General features: G+C 41.5%; 1 protein-coding gene across 2 annotated transcripts in view; it reads right to left on the bottom strand.

Annotated features, from left to right (window-relative positions):
• Positions 1–23,591, bottom strand: part of foxp4 (forkhead box P4) — a 251,954-nt gene that overhangs the window by 56,742 nt on the left and 171,621 nt on the right. For both annotated transcript variants that reach the window (XM_055160172.1, XM_055160171.1), the window contains exons 4-6: positions 17,915–18,037; positions 6,411–6,533; positions 24–162 (exon numbers count right to left, since the gene is read on the bottom strand). In XM_055160172.1, the coding sequence (XP_055016147.1) occupies positions 24–162; positions 6,411–6,533; positions 17,915–18,037 (385 nt within the window). The remainder of the gene's footprint in view (positions 1–23; positions 163–6,410; positions 6,534–17,914; positions 18,038–23,591) is intronic.

The following is a 23,591-nucleotide window of genomic DNA, read 5'->3' as shown; positions in this document are numbered from 1 at the left end:
ATATATGTTCCTTATGTATTTACCTTGCTGTAGTGACTGCATGGCGGAGGTGGGCTGTATGGGCACCAGGCCTTGTCTCTGCAGGTTAAGGAGGTGCTGCTGCTGGAGCTGCTGCATCTGGATAAGCTGCTGTTGGAAGGCCAGCTGTTTACTGCCCAGAGGCTGTACAACACACAAACAAATAAACAAACATAGAACAAAAATGTTAGGATCAAGATAAATCAAAGCATCAAATACAATTTCTGTCACTGCATCCTTTTTTTTTTTTTTACTTCAGCTGCAGACCTAGAACCAGACTTTTTATTTTTATTTTTTGTGATTAGTTGTAAAACATTTCGTGAGTCAATATCTTAAGTCAGAGTTGTGAGGAAGTAAAGAGATGCGCCAGAGAACAGAAAGAGGTTCAGAGAAGAGAGAGAGAGACACAACAAGCTGACTGTGATAATGTCCATGTGCCGCTGTGATAAACACTGCTCTACGGCCCCAACAGCCTGCAGGCCCTCCCAGAGAAAGAGAGGGAGAGACCGAGAGGGGGAGAGGAACACTGAGAGAGGGATGGAGAGAGGGAAAGAAAGACAGGGAGACATTAAGTAGAGAGAGAAAGGGAGAGAAAGAAACTCAGTGAAAGGCCTCAACTCACGGAGCTCTTTTCAGATTCAGAGCCTGTGGAGACATGGACTGTGGTGACAACATCACTTTGGACAAATGTTATTGGAAAAAAAATAAGTAAATACAAAATGTCACTGTTTGGAATCTCACAATATACTTATTTTTTAACAGGGAAAATGTAATACTATATACTGTTTATTATATTGAGATTCACAGCCCTAGTTATACCATTGCTGAGATGATGAAACACTTCGGTTTTCCGACTTTTACCCCTTGTTCTCATGATGGCTGTAGTAATATTATGTAATTCAAAATGGAATGCCTTTACTCCAATCTAAATCTATGCCACTTGTTCTGGTTCACTTCTCCAGGACACTCCCGAAGCCCGTGTCCACAATAACTGTCTCATCCCCGGCATCTCAACCGGAGTCTGGCCTAGTTGTCTGTCTCTCCCCCCACAGTACTACACCAGCAGTCCTGCAATACACTCTATACTGTGTGTGTGTGTATGTGTGTGTGTGTGTGCTGTTTACATTAGGCAGGGCTGAGTGGCTAAAGCTAGCGCAGTAACAGGCTGTCATTGTGATTTATGGGCCCATCACGCAGTGTCTGAGGCTGCCACTCAAGCCTCCGACGGGCGCTCACTTCTGCCCCTGACGACACCCGCCACTTCATTAAGCCCCTGCCAAATCTACAGCCGCGGCCACGGCGACGCAAGCCGGACACAGAAGCGAGGGGACGGTGGTGACGCGTGGTGGACGCGTGGAGGCGAAGTGACCACAGCGACGAAGGCTAGATATCGAGACAACGGGACCATGGCGACACGGGCCGGCCATGGTGACGCAGGGTGGACATGGAGACAAGGTGACAAAGGCGATGCGGGGTGGACACATGGAGGCGAAGTGACCATGGTGACACGACTAGACAAAGAGACAATGGGACCATGGCGATGCAAGCTGGACATGGAGACGAGGAGACCGTGGTGATATTGGGTGGAGACATGGAGACAACGTGACCACAGGGATGTAAGGTGGACAACTGGACACACGGAGATGAGGGGACCATCGCAATGCAGGCCGGACACGGAAGCAAGGGGACCATGGGGACGCTGGCTGGACAAGAGGAAGAAGAAGAAGTGACCACAGCAATGCAGGCTAGTTACGGAGACAATGGGACCATGGCGACGTGGGCGGGACATGGACATGGAGACGAGGCAACCATGGCGAAGCGGGCGGAACATGGACATGGAGACGAGGCAACCATGGCGAAGCGGGCGGGACATGGACATGGAGACGAGGCAACCATGGCGAAGCGGGATGGACACATGGAGACGAAGTAATCATGGTGACGCAAACTGGACATGGAGACAAGGCAACCCCAGCGACGTAGGGTCGACACATGGAGGCGAAGTGACCATGGCGATGCATTTTGCACATGGAGACGAGGAGACCACAGCGGGCCGGAGTGGACACGTGGAGACGAAGTGACCATAGCAATGCAAACTGGACATGGAGACGAGGCGACCATGGCGACATGGGGTGAACACATGGAGGCAAAGTGACCATGGCGACGCAAACTGGACATGGAGACAAGGTGACCATGACAATGTAAGGTGGACACGTGGACATATGGACACAAGGTGACCATGGCAACGCAAGGTGGACACATGGCGACGAGTGGGCCATGGTGCTGCTGGCTGGACATGGAGATGAGGGGACCATGGTAACTTGGACCTGACATAGAAATGAGGCGACCGTGGCAACGTGAGGTGGACGCATGGAGACAAAGTGACCACGGCGACGCAGGCCAGACACTGAGATGAGGTCACCATGGCAACCCATGCCTGACATTGAGATGAAATGACCATGGCGACAAGTCCCAAATATAAATATAAAAATGGAAAAAGTCAAAAGCACTCAAGCACAGATAGTTTCAATTTGTCCTGTTAGTATTTTTGGAAGTGTTTGACTCTTAAGACTGATTAAGAAGTAAAGTCATCAGACCAAAAAGTGTGCTGTTTTGCAAGTATTGAAAAAAATTCCATCCATTAGAATATTATATAAGAAAAATATAGCCTCTTACATCAGTCAATTAGAAGATGACTTAGACAGTTTGTGTTTTTTTGGCTGTAAAAAAAATCAGATTGGCAGAAAATTAAGCCAAAGTCACCTACAAATGGAGAAGGATTTGGAAAGTAGAAAGAAGTTTGGCCAAAAAAGTTACTTATTAGATGCTATGAGGTCATTTTGAGGCCAGATTTGCTTCTCGCTATTGGTCAGTAATGACAGAAAATAAAGGACACTGAATTTGTGAATAAGATAAAGAATCGGCTTATCAAAATTAGACTTCTTTTGAGGGTTCGACATTAAAGTGGGATCAAGACAAGACCAGACCAGATGGAAAATTTGCCCTTTGCATTTAACCTAACCCTTAATGCCAGTAGGGTCAGGAGAAGAGGCTAGGTTGGTCTGAAGGATCATGCATGTTTTAAGTTAAAGGGACAGTTCGGAATTTTGGACATAGGACCTCATTTCCTAGTGAGCCAGAGTGTTGGAGACGTGTGGAAACACTTTTAAAAATATTCCATCCAGTCCTTGTATTTGCAGAGGTCGCTGGTGCTAGGCTAGCGCATGTCAATGGTCATAGTTAGCGTGCTGCTAAAAACAATCTTACCCACTCCACAAAGCACTCGAGGCAAAACAGTTACTACGCCAGACTGTCGATGTGAATGTCTGAGTTGATAGAATAATTTTAGAAGTGAAACAAACCTTCCATTTGAAGGATTTCTGTCTGAGCAGCAGCAGTGAGTTGTACTTCCTGATAGAAAGCTTGGCAGCGGTGGACTGATATGTGAGAAAATAGTCCCTCAATATGCAAGGTTTTATTTCAAACATTATTCTATCAACACAGACATTCACATCGGCAGTCTGGTGTAATAATAGATTTCCTTTGGGTGCTTTGTGGAGTGGGTAAGACTGTTTTTAGTGGCAGGCTAACTATGGCCATTGACATGCACTAGCCTAGCACCAGTGACCTCTGCAAATACAAGGACTGGATGGAATATTTAAAAAAGTATCACCACATGTCTCCAACACTCTGGCTCACTAACTAGGAAATGAGGCCCTGTGTCCAAAATTCCAAACTGTCCCTTTAACAAAACCCACCCAGACACAAGGAGAACTCACAAACCACACAATTAGTCCAGGATTTGGCAATCAAATCCACTGACTATTCTATATTAACAGGCCAATTATTATTTAATCGGAAAACCTTTAACCTCTCCATTTATTTTTAGACGCATTCTTTATTTCATCACCTTCAGATCCCAGTTAACCCCAGTCACTCTCCAACAGAACAAAACAGCATTAGAATACCTGTCATGTCCGGCTTTCATTTTGACATATGTATTACACCGTCGGCTCCCGCTCCACCAGGTACGTCTGAGAGCCCCGCTATTGACAAGTGAGACGCGCGAGGGCCTTAGTCATATCAGCTGTTCGGAAAACCTCTCCACGGGGCCCTATTCTGTCCCGCGCGGCCATGTTTGTGCGTTCGAGCGTGGACGAATCAAAATCCCGCCCCTCCCCGGTACACCCCCCCACCACCACCACCACCCACCATCTCAAACCCCCCCACCCCTCCGCGGAGAGACCAGTGTTTGCACTTGTCGAGATCTGGCAGCACAACCAACCTGAAATGTAGGACAGATCGGACGAGAAGAGGGAGAAGGGGGGGAAGAGGGAGAGAGAGAGGGAGCAACATGCGTGTCAAAACCCCACGACTGGTTTGCCTTGGTCATGGATGAGAGGAGAGGGGGATGAGGAGGAGGAGGAGAAGAGAGAAGAGGGAAGCGTCTGGGGGGGAGGCTGCCCCACCGGGACGAGGAGATCAGAGAAAAGAGTGGAAATTTAAGGACATGTCTCTTCAAGTGGTTATCGCCATCGGGAGGGGGGGTGTGAGGGGTTTGAGAAGAACGAGATGAGATAAAGCTGAGTCTAGTAGTTGGAACTGTACTAGTAGTAGTAGTAGTAATAATAGTAGTAGTAGTGGTAGTAGTAGTAGTAGTGGTAGTAGTAGTGGTAGTAGTGGTAGTAGTAGGAGTAGTAGTAGTAGTAGGAGGAGTAGGAGTAGTAGGAGTAGAAGTAGTAGTAGGAGGAGTAGTAGTAGAAGTAGTAGTGGTAATAGTAGTGGTAGTAGTGGTAGTAGGAGAAGTAGTAGTAGTAGTGTTAGGAGGAGTAGCATGTGTGAAGAATAACTGGTGGAAATAGATGAGATAAAACAGTACTTTTGCTTATGTAATAGAAGCAATAATATAATAGTACTGGTAGTAGTATCTAGAGCAATACCACAGTAGTCCAAGTGGTATAGAATGTTAGAATGTAGTTCAGTTAGTCCAGAGTAGAAGTAGTTATAGCTATGGAGGTGATTAGTAGTAGTAGGAGTAGCATAGTTTAATACTTAGAAGTAGTAATGCCAGTAATGCCTCTAATGCCTGGAGGTATCAAGGGACAATATAATGGTAGTAGTACTACTAGCTCTTCTGTTGCTTTGCTGCTTAGTTAAATGACCTCTTTCTTTCATTTGTATGTGTTCCACAATCTCTTTCCATAGTTAGACGTAAGCGTTAGTCCTATAGAAGCACATGTGGATAACATGGATAAACCAGGATCACATCACAAAGAGCGTCTCCATCACTCAAACAGATTAGTGTCACCCCCTCACCACAGGGGGCCCTCTACTGCACTGGCATCAAAGTGATAGACGAAATACTACTGCAACTATCAGTGACTACACAATCATGCCAATGCAAAAATGTACAGACCTCCTGCAAAAGAAACGTTATTGCTTTACCTGGAATGTTTCACAGTATGGAAAAAACAAACATACTGTATGTATCTTGCATTTGAAACATTTCAGATGTTTATTGGTAAAATATACCCTTAAAAATGGACAGTGAGCGGGCTCACCTCAGATCCACACATCAGAACTGTAACTTGGCCTTGTAGCGTCACCATAGACGGTATAAAAGAAGTGTTCTAAGCGAGTGTGACGTCACCCATTACGTTCAGTGCCGCTCAAATGAGGCTCATGATGCTCACGGTTACAGGAGCGAATCTGGAGCCAGGATCTATGTTATGAAATTTTTTTTTGATGGACAAAATTGTGAAAAAAAAATCTGGATCATGTAGAACGGATTAATACAAACATTTTAAAACCAAAATGACGAGGCTCCACTGCAGTTACAGAGAGAGGGGTGACATGATCCCAATGTAAGTCAATTGGAAGCCAGAGTCAGAAGGAGCAGGAAGAGCCTCCTGGTGAACTTCCTATTTGGCACATGGCAGTTTGCTATGTCCACTCATATACACAGTCTATGGGCGTCAATTACTGCTTCATGAAGATAGACATGTTGAATGCTACACTGTGGAACATTCCAGGCAAAACAAAATGCTGTATTTCTATTTGATATATTCCATTCAATTTTATGCTGCTTGCTTTTAAAATTGTGATTTTGCCAAGACATATAGCACTTTGTAATAATAGTTCTAGGAGTACAGTATTAGTATTAGTAGTAATCATAGTAGTATAAGCAGTAGTGGGTTTATTTTTTCCACAGCCACTTGTCTTAAATTGAATATATGGTTTCCGTGCAATTCCTCAATGTAAAGAAATGTTCTAGTGCTCCCACATGTGTACATATTATAGATTGGACCACTCCATGTCTGAGCACCCTTCAGAGCACCCTTGAGTAGACACATTAGACTGCATTACGGTAAGTCTGGGTAGGTGTGGGACCTGACCTCTTTGGGGGGCTGCTTGCCAACCTGCTGCTGCTGCTGCTGTTGTTGTTGTTGTTGTTGTTGTTGTTGGGACAGGAGCTGGAGATGCAACTGCTCCTGCTGTTTCTTGTAGTACTCCTGCAACTACACAAAGGTACGGGGTTAGACCTGAGATGTTCAGATGAATACATTTTTATAGTTCATGGTAATATATATGTGACTGCAGGTCCGTCCACATAAATTTGGAGGCCCAGGGCAAAAAAACAAAACATGGGCCCCCACTCTAATATAAATTAATAAGAAGCTACCAAGAGATAGTTGTTAATAAAGTGAATAAAATAGAAAATAAGCCATACAAATAAAAACAAAAATGATATGATGATTGACAGAACATAGGGTTATCTGTTACACAAGGGTGAGTTGTTGTACAGTTGTGAAATGTGTGAAATAGAGCAGTGGCATATTTTGATTCAATGGTAGGAGATCATGCAAAAATATCAAAACTTCATAATGAATTTTTTTTTAGTTACACAAAAGTTTGATTTATAATAACGTTGTGTCAGTGATCGGAAAATGGCAAAGTTAGACACACAAAGAAAATTTGACAGTAGGTTAAGTTAAGACTATTCAGTTCATTGAAAATAATAATTACCCGGGTCACAATACAATCATACAGTCATGAGAACTAAAAAAATAATACAAATACAAATAATGTGGGGAATTTGAGAAGCAAATACGAAGCCATTTCGGGTCAGTCTGTACTCCAAAAACAACAAGCCTATAAGCCAAGTTATATGGCTGCTTATATCTCATTAACTTCACATTATCACTGAGAAAATTGGGGTCCTTAAAGCATATTCACAGATACTTTATTTCATATTTTTCCAGTGTGTGAAACATTGGGCTATTGTGCATTCTTCATAGGCATATAGCATATTTGGATAGTGTAAGTCTTTTGACGAGGACATACTGAAATGGTTTGGGAATCGCAGTACTATGTGTGTGTATGTTTTTGTTTTTTTTTATTACATACTTTTGTGTACTCAAAAACATCCAAAACTCAAAGTGTGCTGGTCCCAGCCGAGTTAACCCCAGTCGCTCTCCAACAAAGCAAAACAGCATTAGAATACCTTTCAAGTACTAAGTGACATCACGCAGAATCACCTGGATATAACGCCCGGATTATAAAATGATGTTTCTGATTACAAACCATACCCACTTGTCAAAGCCTGATTCCGTAAGATCCCAGAAGCTAAGCAGGGCCGGGCCTGGTTAGTACTTGGATGTGAGACCACTGGGAAAATCAGGTGCCACAGGTGTCACAAAAACTGTTGTTATGTCCTTAGGCAAGGCACTTCACCCTCTTTGCCTAGTATGAAAGTGGTGTGTGTGTGAGTGATGGCGTTGGTTGGATGGCGCAGATTGGTAGCCTCGCTTCCATCAGTCCACCCCGGGGCAGCTGTGGCTACAATAGTAGCTTACTACCACCGGGTATGGAGTGAATGAATAATGCTCTGTAAAGTGTCTTTGAGTGTCCAAAAAAAGTGCTATATAAAACTGATACATTATTATTATTATTATTATTATTAAACATCTAGCTGAGGGGGCGGAGTTTGAACTGTGGATACCTGTTTGACCAATCACACTGCTCCCTATACATCCAAACTCCGCCCCTCCTCCTCCATTTCAATCAGTCAGTCAAACTTTATTTATAGAGCGCCTTTCATACAAAAAAAAACAAACCAAAAAAAAAAAAAAAAGCAACACAAAGTGATTTACTTCCAGGTACTGCCCAGTTTAGCAGCTCTGTTTGAAATAATGTGGTTGTGGGAGGAGTTTGCGTGTTTAGTCCCGCTTTAACTCAGACCCAACCCGGGACTAAACCTGGACTATAGCAGGAATGAAGCAAGAGGTGAACACGACAGGACCGGGTTTAAATCTGGACTCATTTCAGCCATTTAAAACTCATTAGGAAGGCAAGCAACGAGAAGCATCCGGCCTAACTACTGTACAAAATACATTCTTTAGCTTCAACTCTCACCTTCTGATAACATCTCTCACGATTCGCCACAAGGAAATCTATAATTTATGAGTCCGATTTAATGAACAACAAATGAAACATGTAGAATTTGATCTTACATCTGCACCCTGCCTGTATAATTCTCCGTCTCTCTCTCGCACAGATGTAGCGGCGAGTCTCCAGTGGCCAGTCGGGCTCCTGTTTGTTTGACTTAGTAATTATTCATTTACTCAAGAAGCCCATTAAGATTATGATCTGAGGAGATTGGAGAGAACAGAGGAGGAAGTGTGTGTGTGTGTGTGTGTGTGCGTGTGAATGTGTGGTCAGTGTTATTCTGCACTTTAAACAGCCAATGGGCCTTTTAGCAACAAAACAAAAACATACAACTGGAGTCTAAACAGAAAAGAGGAAAAAAGACTATTGAAATGGACCTTGTAAACAATGTGCTTTCTATGGCAGCCAGGATGGTGGCCAGTATAAATATGGCTAACCTACAAAGATTTTAGCAACGCACAACATTAAAACAACACGGTACACATTTAAAATAACAAGGATTCCGTGGAAACAGAAAGTTAAAACCATACTTCAGAGCATGGGGATGGAGATAGATGAGATAAAGGTGGGTTGTGTAACTTTTCTGCTGGAGGTTCAGTCACTTGCTTGTTTGTTTCTATGGAAATGTCATCGGTCTGGCCTGGAATGTTCCACAGTATGACATTAAACAGATCTATGTAAGGCTGTGCAATTAATTTTATTTTGATAGCGATTTTGATATGTGTGTCAAACGATCTCCAAACCCATATAATCGAGTTGAAACGATAAAGTTTATTTGGGGATATTTTTTTATATAAATAAGTACATCTATTTTACTTTTTAAATATAGAGATTGTAGAACAGCTGGATATATATAGTTTATTTTGGATACATTATATATTTATTTTCACAGATGCTTTACAGAGCATTATTCAGCATTATTCATTCACTCTATACCTGGTGACGGTAAGCCACTATTGTAGCCACAGCTGCCCTGGGGCAGACTGACAGAAGCACGGCTGCCATGCCAATCGGTGCCATCGGTCCCTCCAACCACCACCATCGCTCATGCACACACCACTTTCATACTAGGGAATATTTATGTTTTTCTATGACTTATTTCATGTTCAAAGTATATTTTATTCTTTCTTTTGTTTTTTGTTTTATACATCACAAAACTGCTCTAAGGTTCATATTTGGAGCCTATATTTATTTTCAACTTGAAAGTTTTGAGGAAATTATCAATAATTATTATCAATAATTTTTTTTTTTTTTTTTTAAGAGAGAAATTGCTGAATAAATGCACTGTGTAACTAAAAAATAATCATTTGAATAATATTTTTTTTCCACAATTGAGCAGCCTTAGCTCTACGTTACATTTTTTTTTTTTTTAATTACAGGTGGTTTTATAGCTCAAAAATACATGGAAAAACAAGCGTTCTGACTCTGAGCCAGGTTGCCTCTCCACAGATTTGGCCTGTAACTTGGTCTGGTTTGGTCTCCGTGAAGATAGAACGGTTTGATACCATACTGTGGAACATTCTAGAAGAAGTAAATCTCCATAGAGAAAAGCATTTGACCAGAAATGTTACGCAATACAAGAATATAGTCAAAAGAACCAAAAGAGAGTCTCCTTCATGCCAAATATGAGTTTGTGGAGATGCAAGCTCGCTCACAGTAAGGAGAAAGTGTAAAAGTGTCCAAAATGAAAAATCAGATATGCTTTTATTTGTGTCTATTTTCTTCTGTTGCTTTATTTAAAATTGTTGAAAACTTTTCAACATTTTCTACCAGATAAGTACAAAATGTTGCTGTTTTCTTTCATTCGAAGTTTTGTATAAACTGTATCAACTTTACAGTGATATGCCAATGACCTTATTTGGTAATAATATTTACAATTCACTGGCCACTTTATTAGGTACAGTTATAATTCGCAGCATGGCAGTGATTCAACGCTTTTTGTCAGAGGCGCTAATGAATAATAGAACTAAAGCAAATGGTGCCGACTCTATTAATTCAATCAGTGTAGTCGTATGGAAGCAGTGGCAGAGCCATTTCACAGGTCATTATACCAGATGCCCTTCCTGTTTGAACTCGCAATTAACTGCGCCTCAGTGCGGACATGAACCTCACACATACTAGTACATTTCAACTGTGATCCTAGAGTTATTGGTAGGGATGTAACAATAACTGAAATATCGTGATATCGTATCGTTAAAGTTCTCATAATAAGTTCTCATAATAACATTGTGGACCATCACAATATATCGAATGACAAGTCTCTTTGATTAAATGAAGAGTTATGGTGCAGCAATAGCTAAAAAAAAAAGACAGAGAACTACATAGACCATGATCCTTTGCTCCATTTCAGTGCAGACTACAAGAAGAAATAACAGTTCTAACACTTAGTTTTTTGGATTTAGTCTTGTCAGGGCATTTTAAGAAGAAGTAGCACATTCACAGTTTTGCATCCACAAAATATCGCAATAAATATCGTACCATGAGATGTATATCGTGAAAATATCGTACCAAGAGATTTGGATATTGTTACATCCATAATCGTGAGCCTCCCCACCATATCATGAGCTTTCCCACGATATCGCAATAAATATCGTACCGTGAGGTTCATACCGTGATGATATCGTATCGTGAGACTTGGATATATTTACACCCCTAGTTATTGAGCAAACATTTACCCACTACTCATTCAGGATTTAACGAAATCCAAGTCTCTCAAAATTATATTGATTCTTTGCTCTGTTTCAGTGTAGACTACAAGAAGAAATAACAGTTCTAAGCACTTTTAAGGTTTAGTTCTTTGGATTAAGTCATGTCAAGGTATTTTAAGAGGAAAAAGTTGCACATTAACAGTTTTGTTTGCCTCCACAAATTATCGCAATAAATATCGTACCAAGAGATGTGGATATTGTTACATCTATAATCGTGAGTCTCCCCACTATGTCGTGAGCTTTCCCACGATATCACAGTAAATATCACAATAAATATACCGTGAAGTTCATATCGTGATGATATCGTATCGTAAGACTTGAATATTGTTACACTCCTAGTTATTGGGCAAACATTTACCCACTACTCATTTGGGATTTAAAGATATCCAAGTCTCTCGAGATATGTAATGGTAAACCTTTTCTTATTCAAATAAATGTTTAATAAGAGTTTTGCTTAAACATTGAATCCAGAACAAGCAAAATATAAAATAATAACAAAATTTTAAATAAATAATGTCTCTATAGTCTATCTGTAGCCGGTGGGCAGATCTAATACATATTTGATATGATCTTGCGGGCCAAATATAATTATATTGCGGGCCAAATTTGGACCCTGGACCTGAGTTTGACATGTCTGCACTAAACGCAAAAACCCAGAAGTGTGAGTTAGGACACCAGCCAATCAGCAAAGAGCCAAACATTCTGTGTTGTCAACGATTCCCGAGATCGAGGATTTAAAACCGGAACAAAGAGAATGTTTGGTGAATTTTATCAAGGGGAAAGACGTTATTGTCCTTCTTCCTACAGGATTTGGGAAAAGCTTAATATACCAGTTAGTCCTGTCAGCAGCGCATTACACATGACCAAATAGCAGCGATAGGTTGAAATATAGTAACGAATCAGGCTATCTCACAGTACGATATTTACTGCGATATTTCGTGGAGACTTGCAAAATTGGGAGTACGTTACTTTTCTCTCGTTGAAATCACAATAATTAAGATTTAAAAGTGCTTAATGACAGTTATTTCAGCTTGAACAGAGCAAAGGATCATGGTCTATGTAGTTCTCTCTGTTTTTTAGCTGTTGCTGCACCATTTAAGCAAAAAAAAAAAGTATATTTCAGTTATGGTTACATCTCTACCACTCACACTGCCCCAATTGTGAGCCCATTTCCGCCATATAAAATCCATAACCAGCTATTCCTTCCATTTTGTCTCACTTCGCGCCGTTCCTTCCTGCACAAATGATTGATTTTAAAACCCTTTCTCTTACTGTGTCTCCTCCTCCATCTGCCTTCCCTTTTATAGCTCCTTAGGCGGGGCGCTAAACCACTCTTTTCCGCGTCGCTTCTCCTCATCACAGCCAAACGCATATGCGGCCAGACACGCGCACGCACACTTACCCAATAATTACCTGATAATTAAGTTTTTTTGTAATGATTTGATTCAGTGGCCGTGTGCATTAAGAGTTAGCGAATGCACTCACCTCACGGGCCCATTAATGCGACCTTGACTACGGCGCGGTGAAAGGAAGCGGCAAGCGTGCGCAAAAGGTTAGCGGCGACTTAAAAAACGCAATTGACGTGAATGCGAGGAGCGCGCGGGGCTTTCTTCGGCGCGGGGCCTTGGGGATGTGGGTTGTAATGCTTGGTTGAGTGATGAGTTGCAGTGGTCTTGGGTAAATGTGTGAGCTTGTGGATAAAAGTGTCTGATAAGCAGATATGGAGCAGAGGAGAGGGCGCGCACACTGCTTAATTAAGTGGGAGAGCAGTGTTAAAGTCGCTGGTTTAATAGCGGTAGAAATATAGAAGAAAGGAGAGAGAGAAGGAGGAGAGAGCGTGCATTATCGTCCTCCATTTTGCTCGACGGAGAAGATCTTACTGGATTTAAATATATTCAAAAAGTGAGCAACTAAACCACAAAGTTACTCTCAGTGACCGCAATATTAGTTACACGTACTCCAGTATTCATTCATTCAAACTGTAGTACTTTTTAAAAATGAGAGTCTGATCAGTAAATTCCAGTAAGCTCCTTGTATAAGATTTAAAAATGTGCTTAAAATATGACAATAACCTTATATTTAGATATTTTACTTTATTTACTTTATTTGAGTAATTTGAGTACTACTGCCTCTCCAGTCACTTATACAACTACGTGGTAAATGGTCTGATTTATAAAGTACTTTTCTACATCATCATTCATTAAGTGGCGTTAAGTGTCTTGCCCAAGGACACAATGACAGTAAAGGATTAAAATGGACAACCTTCGAATCGGAGGATGAACACTAACTGAGCTACTGTCTACTACTACTACTACTACTACTACTACTACTACTACTACTACTACTACCTCCATTACTAGTACTACTAACATGAGTACTACAACAACCTACTACTACTACTACTAGACCCACAACTACCACTATTACTACTCCTAGTATTACTGAGACTCCAACTACTACTACTACTACTAACTACTAGACCTTTTACTACCACTATTACTACTACTACCACTACTGCTACCCCTACTGCTGCTGCTAGTACTATTACTACTACTACCACCATTACTAGGACTACTAACATGAGTACTACAACAACCTACTAGTACCTACTACCACTGTGACTACTACTCCTACTACTACTGCTACTATTACTATACTATTAGACTAACTACTACCACCATGACTAGTACTACTAATACTAAAATGAGTACTTCAACCTACTACTACTACTACTACTACTACTACTACTACTACCACTGTTAATACTACTACCAGTACTGCTACCCCCACAACTACTACTGCTACTACTACTAGACACACAACTACCACTATTACTACTCCTACCATTACTGAGATTCCAACTACTAGTACTATTACTATTGCTACTACTGCTATCACCACCACCACTACTACTACTACTACTACCACTACTACTACTACTACTACTACTACTTCAATGACAAATAAATTCTGATTCTGATTCTACTACAAATACTACTACTGTAACAAAACTGTAACTACTCCTACCACTTATGCAACTTCTGCAATTACTACTACTACTACTACTACTACCATCACTACTCAATCAGAGGTTCAGCAGCTGTCATTCATTGCAGTACTCACAAAAGCATCACGGTTTGTGTTTGCAGTTTGAAAAAGAATATATGTACTTGATAAACAAGTCGTCTTTGGACTGTATACTTCTTGACATTGACATTAGCCTCCCTGAATAAATAATGCATATTTTCAATCAGTGAAAGGCTTTAGATATCAATACATTCACAAGTACACACAAGTTTCATTCAAAGCCTGGCCTGCCTCGACCTTGTTTTTGTTTACACAGACATCAGCAGCGGTCTCCCTCCTCTTTACCATCCGCACGAGCTCGGAATAGAATTTAACACGTCTACGCCTGAGTTCAAAGGTCAAATCAGTGGAATATTTGACACATTAGCTTCATGTTGTGTTTATGGTCGACATGGTAACCTCCCGGCATTACTCGATGGCACAGACACAATGCCCTGAGCGCGTCTGATTCACCGTCTGATGTTTTTTTTTTTTTAAAGTCTTGTTTTCTTAGCAACCGTGCCAAAAAAGAAGAGGAGCTCCCGATGACAGCGCACAAGTCGTGTGCGATTGTGTTCAAAAGCAATCAATGAGCTCCATCACGCCCAATGTGTCAACAGCACTTAAACACGCTCTTACAGGCACCGCGGAGGACGAGACGGACGCGAGACCGACAAGAGGAGGAGTGGCAAGGAGAGAGGGAGGGAGAGAGAGGTAGAGGAGAGGTAGGAGAGGTAGAGGAGAGAGAGGAAGAGAGAGGGAGATTGGGAGGAGAGGGAGAGAGAGAGAGGAGAGAGGAGAGAGGGAAGGCAGCCAAAAAGCACTGAGAGAAGCACAGGAGAGGTAGAGGAGAGGGAAGAGAGGGAGAGAGAGAGAGAGCGAAATTGGGAGGAGAGGAAGAAGAGAGGACAGACAGGGAGGAGAGAGGGAAGGCAGCCAAGAAGCACTGAGAAGAGGAGACGTAGGAAAGGCAAAGGAGAGGGGAGAGAGAAAAGAGGGAGAGAGAGAGGGAGGAGTTGGAGAAAGGGAGAGATGAAGAGAGATAGAGAGGAGAGAGGGAAAGCAGCCAAAAAGCACTGAAAAGAGGAGAGGTCGGAGAGGTAGAGGAGAGGGAGGGAGAGAAATAGGAGAGAAGGACAGAGAGAGAGGAGAGAGGGAAAGCGGTGAAGAAGCACCGAGAGGGGTGGAGGTAGGAGAGGTAGAGGAGAGAAAGGGAAGGAGGGAGGAGAGAGACAGAGTGGGAGGAGAAGTATAGAGAGAGGGAGGAGAGGGAAGGCAGCCAAGAAGCAGTGATCAGAGGAGAGGTGGAAGGATAATGCCGTAGACCAGTGCTTCTTAAACTGCGTGTTCTGGTGGTTAACTTAATTTAGAGTCAATTCATTTAATCCAAATGTTTCTCCTCCTTTGGGTTAGTCCTTGTTTCTGTAGGCACGGTGGAGTCTCATTTTAGACCTGGTTTAGCCCTAATTTACATCTGATTTAATCCTGTTACAGGCAGTGTTGGGGAGTAACACATTACATGTACCGGAGTTACGTAATCAGAGTACAAATTATGAGTAACAGTATTCGGTTGCAGTTACTGTTTCCATGAGTGGTAAGTGGATTACATTTACTTTGTTGAAATAAATGGATTACATGGCGGTATTTTGCTGTTTTCACATTTTGGGCTATCCCTTTTTTTTTCTTTTTTTTTTTTTCGGTAATTCCACTCATTGCCGGACACTAAACCAGGTCTAAACCAGGTCTAAACTAGGACTAAACCAGGACTAAACCAGAACTAAAAGCAGGACTAAACCAGGACTAAACCAGGACTAAAACAGGACTAAACCAGGACTAAAACCAGGACTAAACCAGTACTAAAACAGGACTAAACCAGGACTAAAACAGGATTTAACAGGACTAAATCATGCTGCATGGATGTGTCTCCTCCTCTTCTATCAATAATATTTTTAATTTGGTTAAGTAAAGTCTGACAAAACATCTTATGTGAAGATATCCTCGTCTTTGCTTCTCTACAGCAACTCAAGTAATCCCAAGTATTCAGATTACGTTACTTACTTTAAGTAATTTAATGGATTACGTTACAAACTACATTTTGGGATATGTAATCTGTAATCTGGAGGGGAATACATTTTAAAAGTAACCTTCCCAACACTGATTATAGACGTGTGATAAACATATCGGTGTTTCAGGTTCAACGTTAATGTCATGGTTTGATTTCCACTTCCGTTTGGCAAGAGTAAGTTCATATTTCCCTCTGGTTACTTCATTGTAATCTTTTCTTAAGATGGGGCCTTTAGTGTATTTGGTTTAGGTTTAGTTCAGTTTTACTTTGGGCTAATTCACTGTTGCTTAAATATTTGTCCCTAGAGCAAGGATGTAACAGTTGTACAGTGGTGGACACTAACCAGAAAGCAGTTATTGTTATTGTTGATCTACTGTTAGCGACCCTCGGGATGTTTAACAACCCCCGTTTGTCTTAGTTCAATATTGGCTGCACCAAAACATCGACCACCATCTCCACAGGCACAACGAGGTGACGAAAAAGACGGAAGGAGACACGGAATGGTTTAGTCCTGGTTAAATCCCGTTTAAGTCCTGGTTTAGTCCTGGTTAAGTCCCGTTTTAATCCTGGTTTAGTCCTGGTTTAGACCTGGTTTAGTAATGGTTTAGTCCTGGTTTAGACCTGGTTTAGACCTGGTTTATTAATGGTTTTTACCTGATTTTAGTCCTGGTTTTAGTTCTGGTTCAGTTCTGGTTTAGTCCTGGTTTAGACCTGGTTTAGTCCTGGTTTAGTCCTGGTTTAGACCTGGTTTAGTCCTGGTTTAGTCCTGGTTTAGTAATGGTTTAGTCCTGGTTTAGACTTGGTTTAGACCTGATTTTAGTCCTAGTTTCAGTTCTGGTTTAGACCTGATTTAGTCCTGGGTTAGTTCTGGATTAGTTCTGGTTTACACCTGATTTTAGTCCTGGTTTTATTTCTGGTTTAGACCTGGTTTAGTCCTGGTTTTAGTCCTGGTTTTAGTTCTGGTTTACTTCCGCTTTTGTCCTGGTTTAGTCTTGGTTTAATCCTGGTTTCGTCCTGGTTCAGTCCTGGTTTAGTCCTGGTTTAAGTCCTGGTTTAGTCCTGGTTCAGTCCTGGTTTAGTCCTGGTTCAGTCCTGATTTAGTCCTGGTTCAGTCCTAGTTTAGTCCTGGTTTAAGTCCTGTTTTAGTCCTGTATTAGTCCTGGTTTAGTCCTGTTTTAGTCCTGTTTTAATCCTGCTTTAGTCCTGTTTTAATCCTGTTTTAGTCCTGTTTTAGACCTGGTTTAGTCCTGATTGATTTAAACCACCAAATCGTCCAAACACAATGAAAACAGTTCATTAAAAGTGACATTGGGCAGGATGCCCTTGGATTCTATCTCAGAATCTCAGTCTCCTCTGAGTTCTTCCGAGTTCTGAGTTGCACCGTCCGTGGAAAAGGGGCGTGTCAGTGCGTGTTGATGCAACGTCCTCGGATGGATAATCGAACGCACCATTGTAGCCCAGACGCGATACAGGGCGGAGTCATACAACAGGTCACAGTCACAGTCACAGTACAGGTATAATTATGAGTTCAGTTAAACATTTTTGCTGGAGACATGTGTGGGCAAGATGGTGGGCGGAGTCACGGTACAGGTACAATTGTGGGCGGAGTTACCTGTTGTAGCATTAAAGCTTGCTGCTGCTGGAGGAGAGCCTGGAGCTGAGGGGGGGACAGAATCTGCTGCATCTGCTGAGGAGTGATCATCTGAGGGCTCATCATCGCCATGGAGACTGGCACCTGCACACAAGCAAATACACCTTATATTATTCTACTATTACTACTACTACTACTACAAATACAACCACTACTACACGTCATTTTGAAAGTACAGGAGAAAACAAGAAAATATGTTCCTGTTGTGGTTTGGTAGTTACTTAATGTTAAATGTTTTGGAGATAAAGTTTTAAGATACAGAAGGAGAGGATCAGATGGAGCAGAAGAGGAAGAAGAGAGGAACAGGTGAAGCAGATGGTGCAGAGGAGAGGATCAGATGGGTCAGATGGACAGATGATCTAGAGAAGAAGGTCAGATGGAGAAGAGGATGCGGAGGAGAAGGTCAAATGGAGCAGAAGAAGAAGAGAAGAGGGTCAGATGGAGTAGAGGATGCAGAAGAGAGGATCAGATGAAGCGGGAGAAGCAAAGGAGAGGGTCAGATGGACAGATTATGTAGAGAAGAAAGTCAGATGGAGAAGAGGAGAGGGTCAGATGGAGCAGAAGAAGAAGAGAGGGTCAGACAGAGCAGAAGAAGAAGAGAAGAGGGTCAGAAGGACAGAGGATGTACATAAGACGGTCCGCTGGAGAAGAGGATGCAGAGGAGAAGGTCAGATGGAGAAGAGGAGAGGGTCAGATGGAACAGAGGATGTAGAGGAGAAGGTCGGATGGAGCAGAAGAAGAGGAGGGGGACAGGTGGAGGAGGACAAGAAGAAGAGAAGAAGGTCAGATGGAGGAGAGGATGCAGAGAAGAAGGTCAGATGAAGCAGAAGAAGATGAGGAGAGGTTTAGATGGAGCAGAGGAGAAGGTCAGACGGAGAAGAGGAGAGGGTCAAATGGAGCAGAAGAAGAGGAGAGGATCTAACTCAGCAGAGGATGCAGAGGGTCACACACACAGAAGATGACTCACAACAGCGACAACTCTACAAACTTCACAGTTCCATCCATTACACACCATTCGTCATCCGTTTGCGCAGAAAGCCTGACAAAACAAGACAAGGCGCACGCACACTTCCTTTCATTATTAACACAAAACAATTTATACTATTTGATGATAAAACGTCACATTCTGAATCTTATCTCCACGCATAAACACTCCATTAGGCCACTGTGTTCCCTGTCTACACCGTTACGGCTGGCTAGAACAAGCTAACAACAGCGTGCCTATCAGATCAGATGAGCGCTGATACCGGGGAAGGAAATACAAATGGGCTGTAGTACTGTGAACGCTGTGGAAGCTCTAAATCTGATTATAAACAGAACAAGACAACACTAAACACATGAACAGGGAAATCTCGTCTGCTAATGTGCAAATAAATACTCTCGGCATGCACCAGACAGCAGCTCGGCCACGCTCACACGCATTTGCATTTGTTAAGTAAATAATGGAAAAAAGAAAGGGAACATGCAAAGGGAGATATTTTCATTATACATGCTGTTTGTGCTGCTGGAGGAAAAATAAAAGATGTTTGGTGTAAGTTATTTCTCTTGAAGTGAAGTGAAGTAAGTAATCAATACAAAAAGTATCTTCAGATCATGATATTAGGGATGTAACGATATCCAAATCTCTCGGTACGATATTTTCACGATATACATCTCACAGTAGGGCTGGGCGATATGGAGCAAAAAATATATATTGTATATTTTGCTATATCTCGATATACAATATATATCTCGATATCTGTACAGAAAAAACAACCCCCCCAAAAACTACTGCAAAAACAAATATGCCAAATGCCACAGGGTCTTTTTTTTTTATTGAAGTGCAAGAGGCAGGCAGTTTAAGATTACAAAAAATCCCTAATTACATAAATAATAATTTAATTATAAAATAAAAGAAATAATACATATTGCCTTCTTTTCGTTCATAATTAAAACAACTCAACTCAAGCTCATCTTTGCATTAACTGTTAACCGTACGATAAAACAAAACAAAACAAAAACATGAGCTCCTTTAGCAGAGGAAGCTCAGGAGGTTCATTATTTTAACAGATCCATGTTCCTCATCAGTGTAAGGAGCTCTGAGGTTTCCCACAATCCACTGCAGATCAAACCGAACGTTTCCAAACACTATTGTACAAATGACACTGCAGTAGATTATTCATTAAAATCTTGGTAAATGGTAAATGGTCACATTTTTCTATAGCGCTTTTCCACCTTCAAGGCACTCAAAGCGCTTTACAACAAGGAACCACTCACCCATTCACACACACATTCACACACCAGTGTACGCAGACACTAGGGGCAAGGTGGGTTAAGTGTCTTGCCCAAGGACACAACGACAGCATTCATCTGTGGGAGCTGGAATCACACCAGCCAACCTGTGGGTCAGTGGATCTGACCGCTCAACCTGTGATGTTTTTATGTCGAGAGCTGGAATCGAACTGCCAACCTTCTGCATAAATAAACTTTACAACATATAACGCAAAACGACTTTAGAGCCACATCAGCCTGTTTGACATTATAATGGGTTTAATGCAGTTTTACGCACATGTGTTTACAGAAACAAAACTTAAAACCACATGACTCATTTGCATAAACAGTTTGCAGTTCTTGTGCACTGATGTGGTTCAGCTTCTGTCGGACTAAAGGACACGACTCAGTGGAATTTGAGGATGTGCTGCTGATGGTCTTGTCTGTAAATGGTGGAAAGGTTTTGTGGTGCTAGAAGCTTTTCATTGGTACCAACTTTTGGCGTTCACGGTGGTAGTGAGGAGTGAATGAAACACAAGCAGCAAAATCAGGGAGGTGGGGGAGCATGGGGGTAGGCAAACAGATGAAACGGTCAAATCAGAATTAAATATAAGCATTATATCGATATATACGATATGTCAAAAGTTTATAAAAATCTCGATATATTTAAATATATCGAGATTTTTATATCACCCACCCCCATCTCAAAGTACGATATTTATTGCAATATTTTGTGAAGGCTGTGAATATGCTACTTTTTCCTCTTAAAATGCCTTGACAAGACTTAATCCAAAGAACTAAGACTTAAAAGTGTTTAGAACTGTTATTTTTTCTTGTAGTCGACATTGAATTGGAGCAAAGGATCATGGTCTATGTAGTTCCCCCTGTCTTTTTTTAGTTGCTTTAGTCGAGCTTCATTTGAGCGCTTAGTCCACATTTTTATACAGTCTATGGGCTAAAATAAAACTAAAGCAGTGCCACATAATGCTTCCAGTAACAATTACAATGTGTACTAAACATTTGGAAAATCATTTTGACTTGGAAATTTGGAAAAGTTGAACTTTGTTGTGTGAATGAAGGGCCATAATGAGATGTAGTATTTAAGGCTACGTTCAGACTGCAAGGCTTAATGCTCAATTCTGATTTTTTTGTGTTTAGTTTTTTTAGTTGCTATTGCTGCACCATGACTCTTCATTTAAGCAAACAGACTTCTTTTTTTTTTTCCAATATATTGTGATTGTCCACAATATTATTGTGAGAACTTTGGAGCTAAAATATCACGATATTTCGGTTATTGTTACATCCCTACTAGATCCCTTTTTGACATTTTCAGTACAGTACATTGAAGACTGATCATTTGTTTACATATTTAAACATATTTAAAAGTTATATGGGGAAAACAGTGGATTGAGAATGTACTTATATTAACTTATGTTGTCAAACTTTTTTTGTAGAGTGCATTACAACAGAAGAGAACAAGAACTGACTGAAAGTGGTTTCCGTAAGTACAGTTAATGTAATTTTTCCCCATGAAATTGAAGTCATTGCTTAGATATACAGTAGTATTCTGTACAGACGGGCTGTGAAGACCACCAGCACGTGGAAGTGCCTCCAACACAGAATGTTTTGCAGATAAAGAATGCACCTGTTGTTTTTGTATGTGACATGAAAATGACAGTTCATGAAAAATGAAACTAATATTTGGGGTTGTTTTTAATCCTGCCTCAGAAAATATGTTTGTCTATATCATCAGTGAACCCAGACTAAACCATAGACTCTATATATAAATGGACAAAGCTAACGCACTTCAAATAGGAAGTTCACATTTGGCTCTTTCGGCTTCTTCTGACTCTGGTTCCCATTGACTTACATTGGAATATTGTGGTCCCTCTCTCTGTAACTGTTGCTGTGAGCCTCGTCATTTTGGTCTTAAAATGTTCGTATTAACTCGCTCTACATGATCCTGTTTTTTTTTTTCTTGCTATTTTGTTGGCCAAAAAATCCTATTCATAATATAGAGCCTGTAACTGTGAGGATCTCGAGCTTCATTTGAGCGGCGCTGAACACTATGGGTGATGTCGCACTAAGTCTACATTTTTATACTGTCTATGGACTAAACAACAAGTAAAACAGTGCCACATAATACTTCCAGTAACAATTACAACATTTGGAAAATCATTTTGACTTGGAAATTTGGAAGTAGACCTTTGTTGTGTGGATGAAGGGGTTTAATGAAATGTATGTAAGGCTATGTTCAGATTGCAGGGCTTAATGCTCAATTTGCATTTTTTTAAGAAATATGATTTTTTTGCGAGGTCGGTCACATTTCCAATTAAATATGACTTGTATGTGATTTCCGGTGTGAACTTTATACGACCTAAAAGTGCCCCACATGCGCACTGGAGAACACGACGACGTCAAACACAGCAAGCGTGTTCAGTGTTTACGAAAGTAGCCTATACATGGATGCAGCATTGAGCACCTGGAGATTTTAAAGTTCCTCTCGTACCAGAGCCAGAACATGTACAGCTTATTTGTTTTAAGGAGAAGATTGAAAAGGAGAAGGACGAGGTTTTTGGCCATGGCGTTTTGTGGGACAGTGGCAGCAACGTCCGTAGAAAAGAACTTGTGGTGGGTGCAGAATCGCAGCCAAGAGTGGTGCTTTACTGCTTCACTCACACAGAGTTCATACACAATTTTCGTATGACGAGCAGAACATTTATGTACATTTGTGAGTGCCTCCTTGTACTACTCTTGCAGGAGTGTTGATGACGTGTAGGTGGGGTGAATGCGACCTGGCCGTTCAGACTGAAGCCGCATGTCAAAGCTCGGATATGTATCAGTTTTAGGATCACATATCCAAGTGTCCTGGGTCGCATTCGAAAAAAATCGGATCTGTGTCGTTCAGACAAGATCACACACAGGTCGCATAGGGGTGAAAAATTCAGATTTAGGTCACTTCAGGCTGCAGTCTCAACATAGATTAAGTCATGTTTCATTTTAAAAACATTTTTGAGGAACCCTCCGCACATTGGCCCAGGAACCCCACTTTGAGAACCACCGCCCAGACTCAGCACTTTGAAGTATGAAGTTAATGACGCTGTTTTGAACCAAGGAGAAAGCCTTGCAAGATCTCTACGGCAGCTGGTAAAGGAGCACCCACCCCGATCACAGTGCATAGGGGTGGGTGCTGTGCATTTCTATACAATATGTGTGTGCGTTATCATGTGTGTGTGTTCGCGTGTGCGTCCGCGTGTGTATATTAGCATGTGTGTGTGTTAGCTTGGCGCGGCGCCAGCTTGCCCCTGCCGCCGGGCCCTGTCACTCCGCTACGCCAAATGAAACGCTGTAATTAATTGCTCCTGCGCATCCCATTCTTCCCGCCTGA

The sequence above is a fragment of the Boleophthalmus pectinirostris genome, unplaced genomic scaffold, assembly GCF_026225935.1.
Source record: "Boleophthalmus pectinirostris isolate CB_2022bp ecotype Guang Dong unplaced genomic scaffold, ASM2622593v1 HiC_scaffold_3, whole genome shotgun sequence".
NCBI classification, from domain to species: Eukaryota; Metazoa; Chordata; class Actinopteri; order Gobiiformes; family Gobiidae; genus Boleophthalmus; species Boleophthalmus pectinirostris.
The sequence above is the reverse complement of the archived record's forward strand: the minus strand, read 5'-3'. Positions and strand labels throughout refer to the sequence as shown.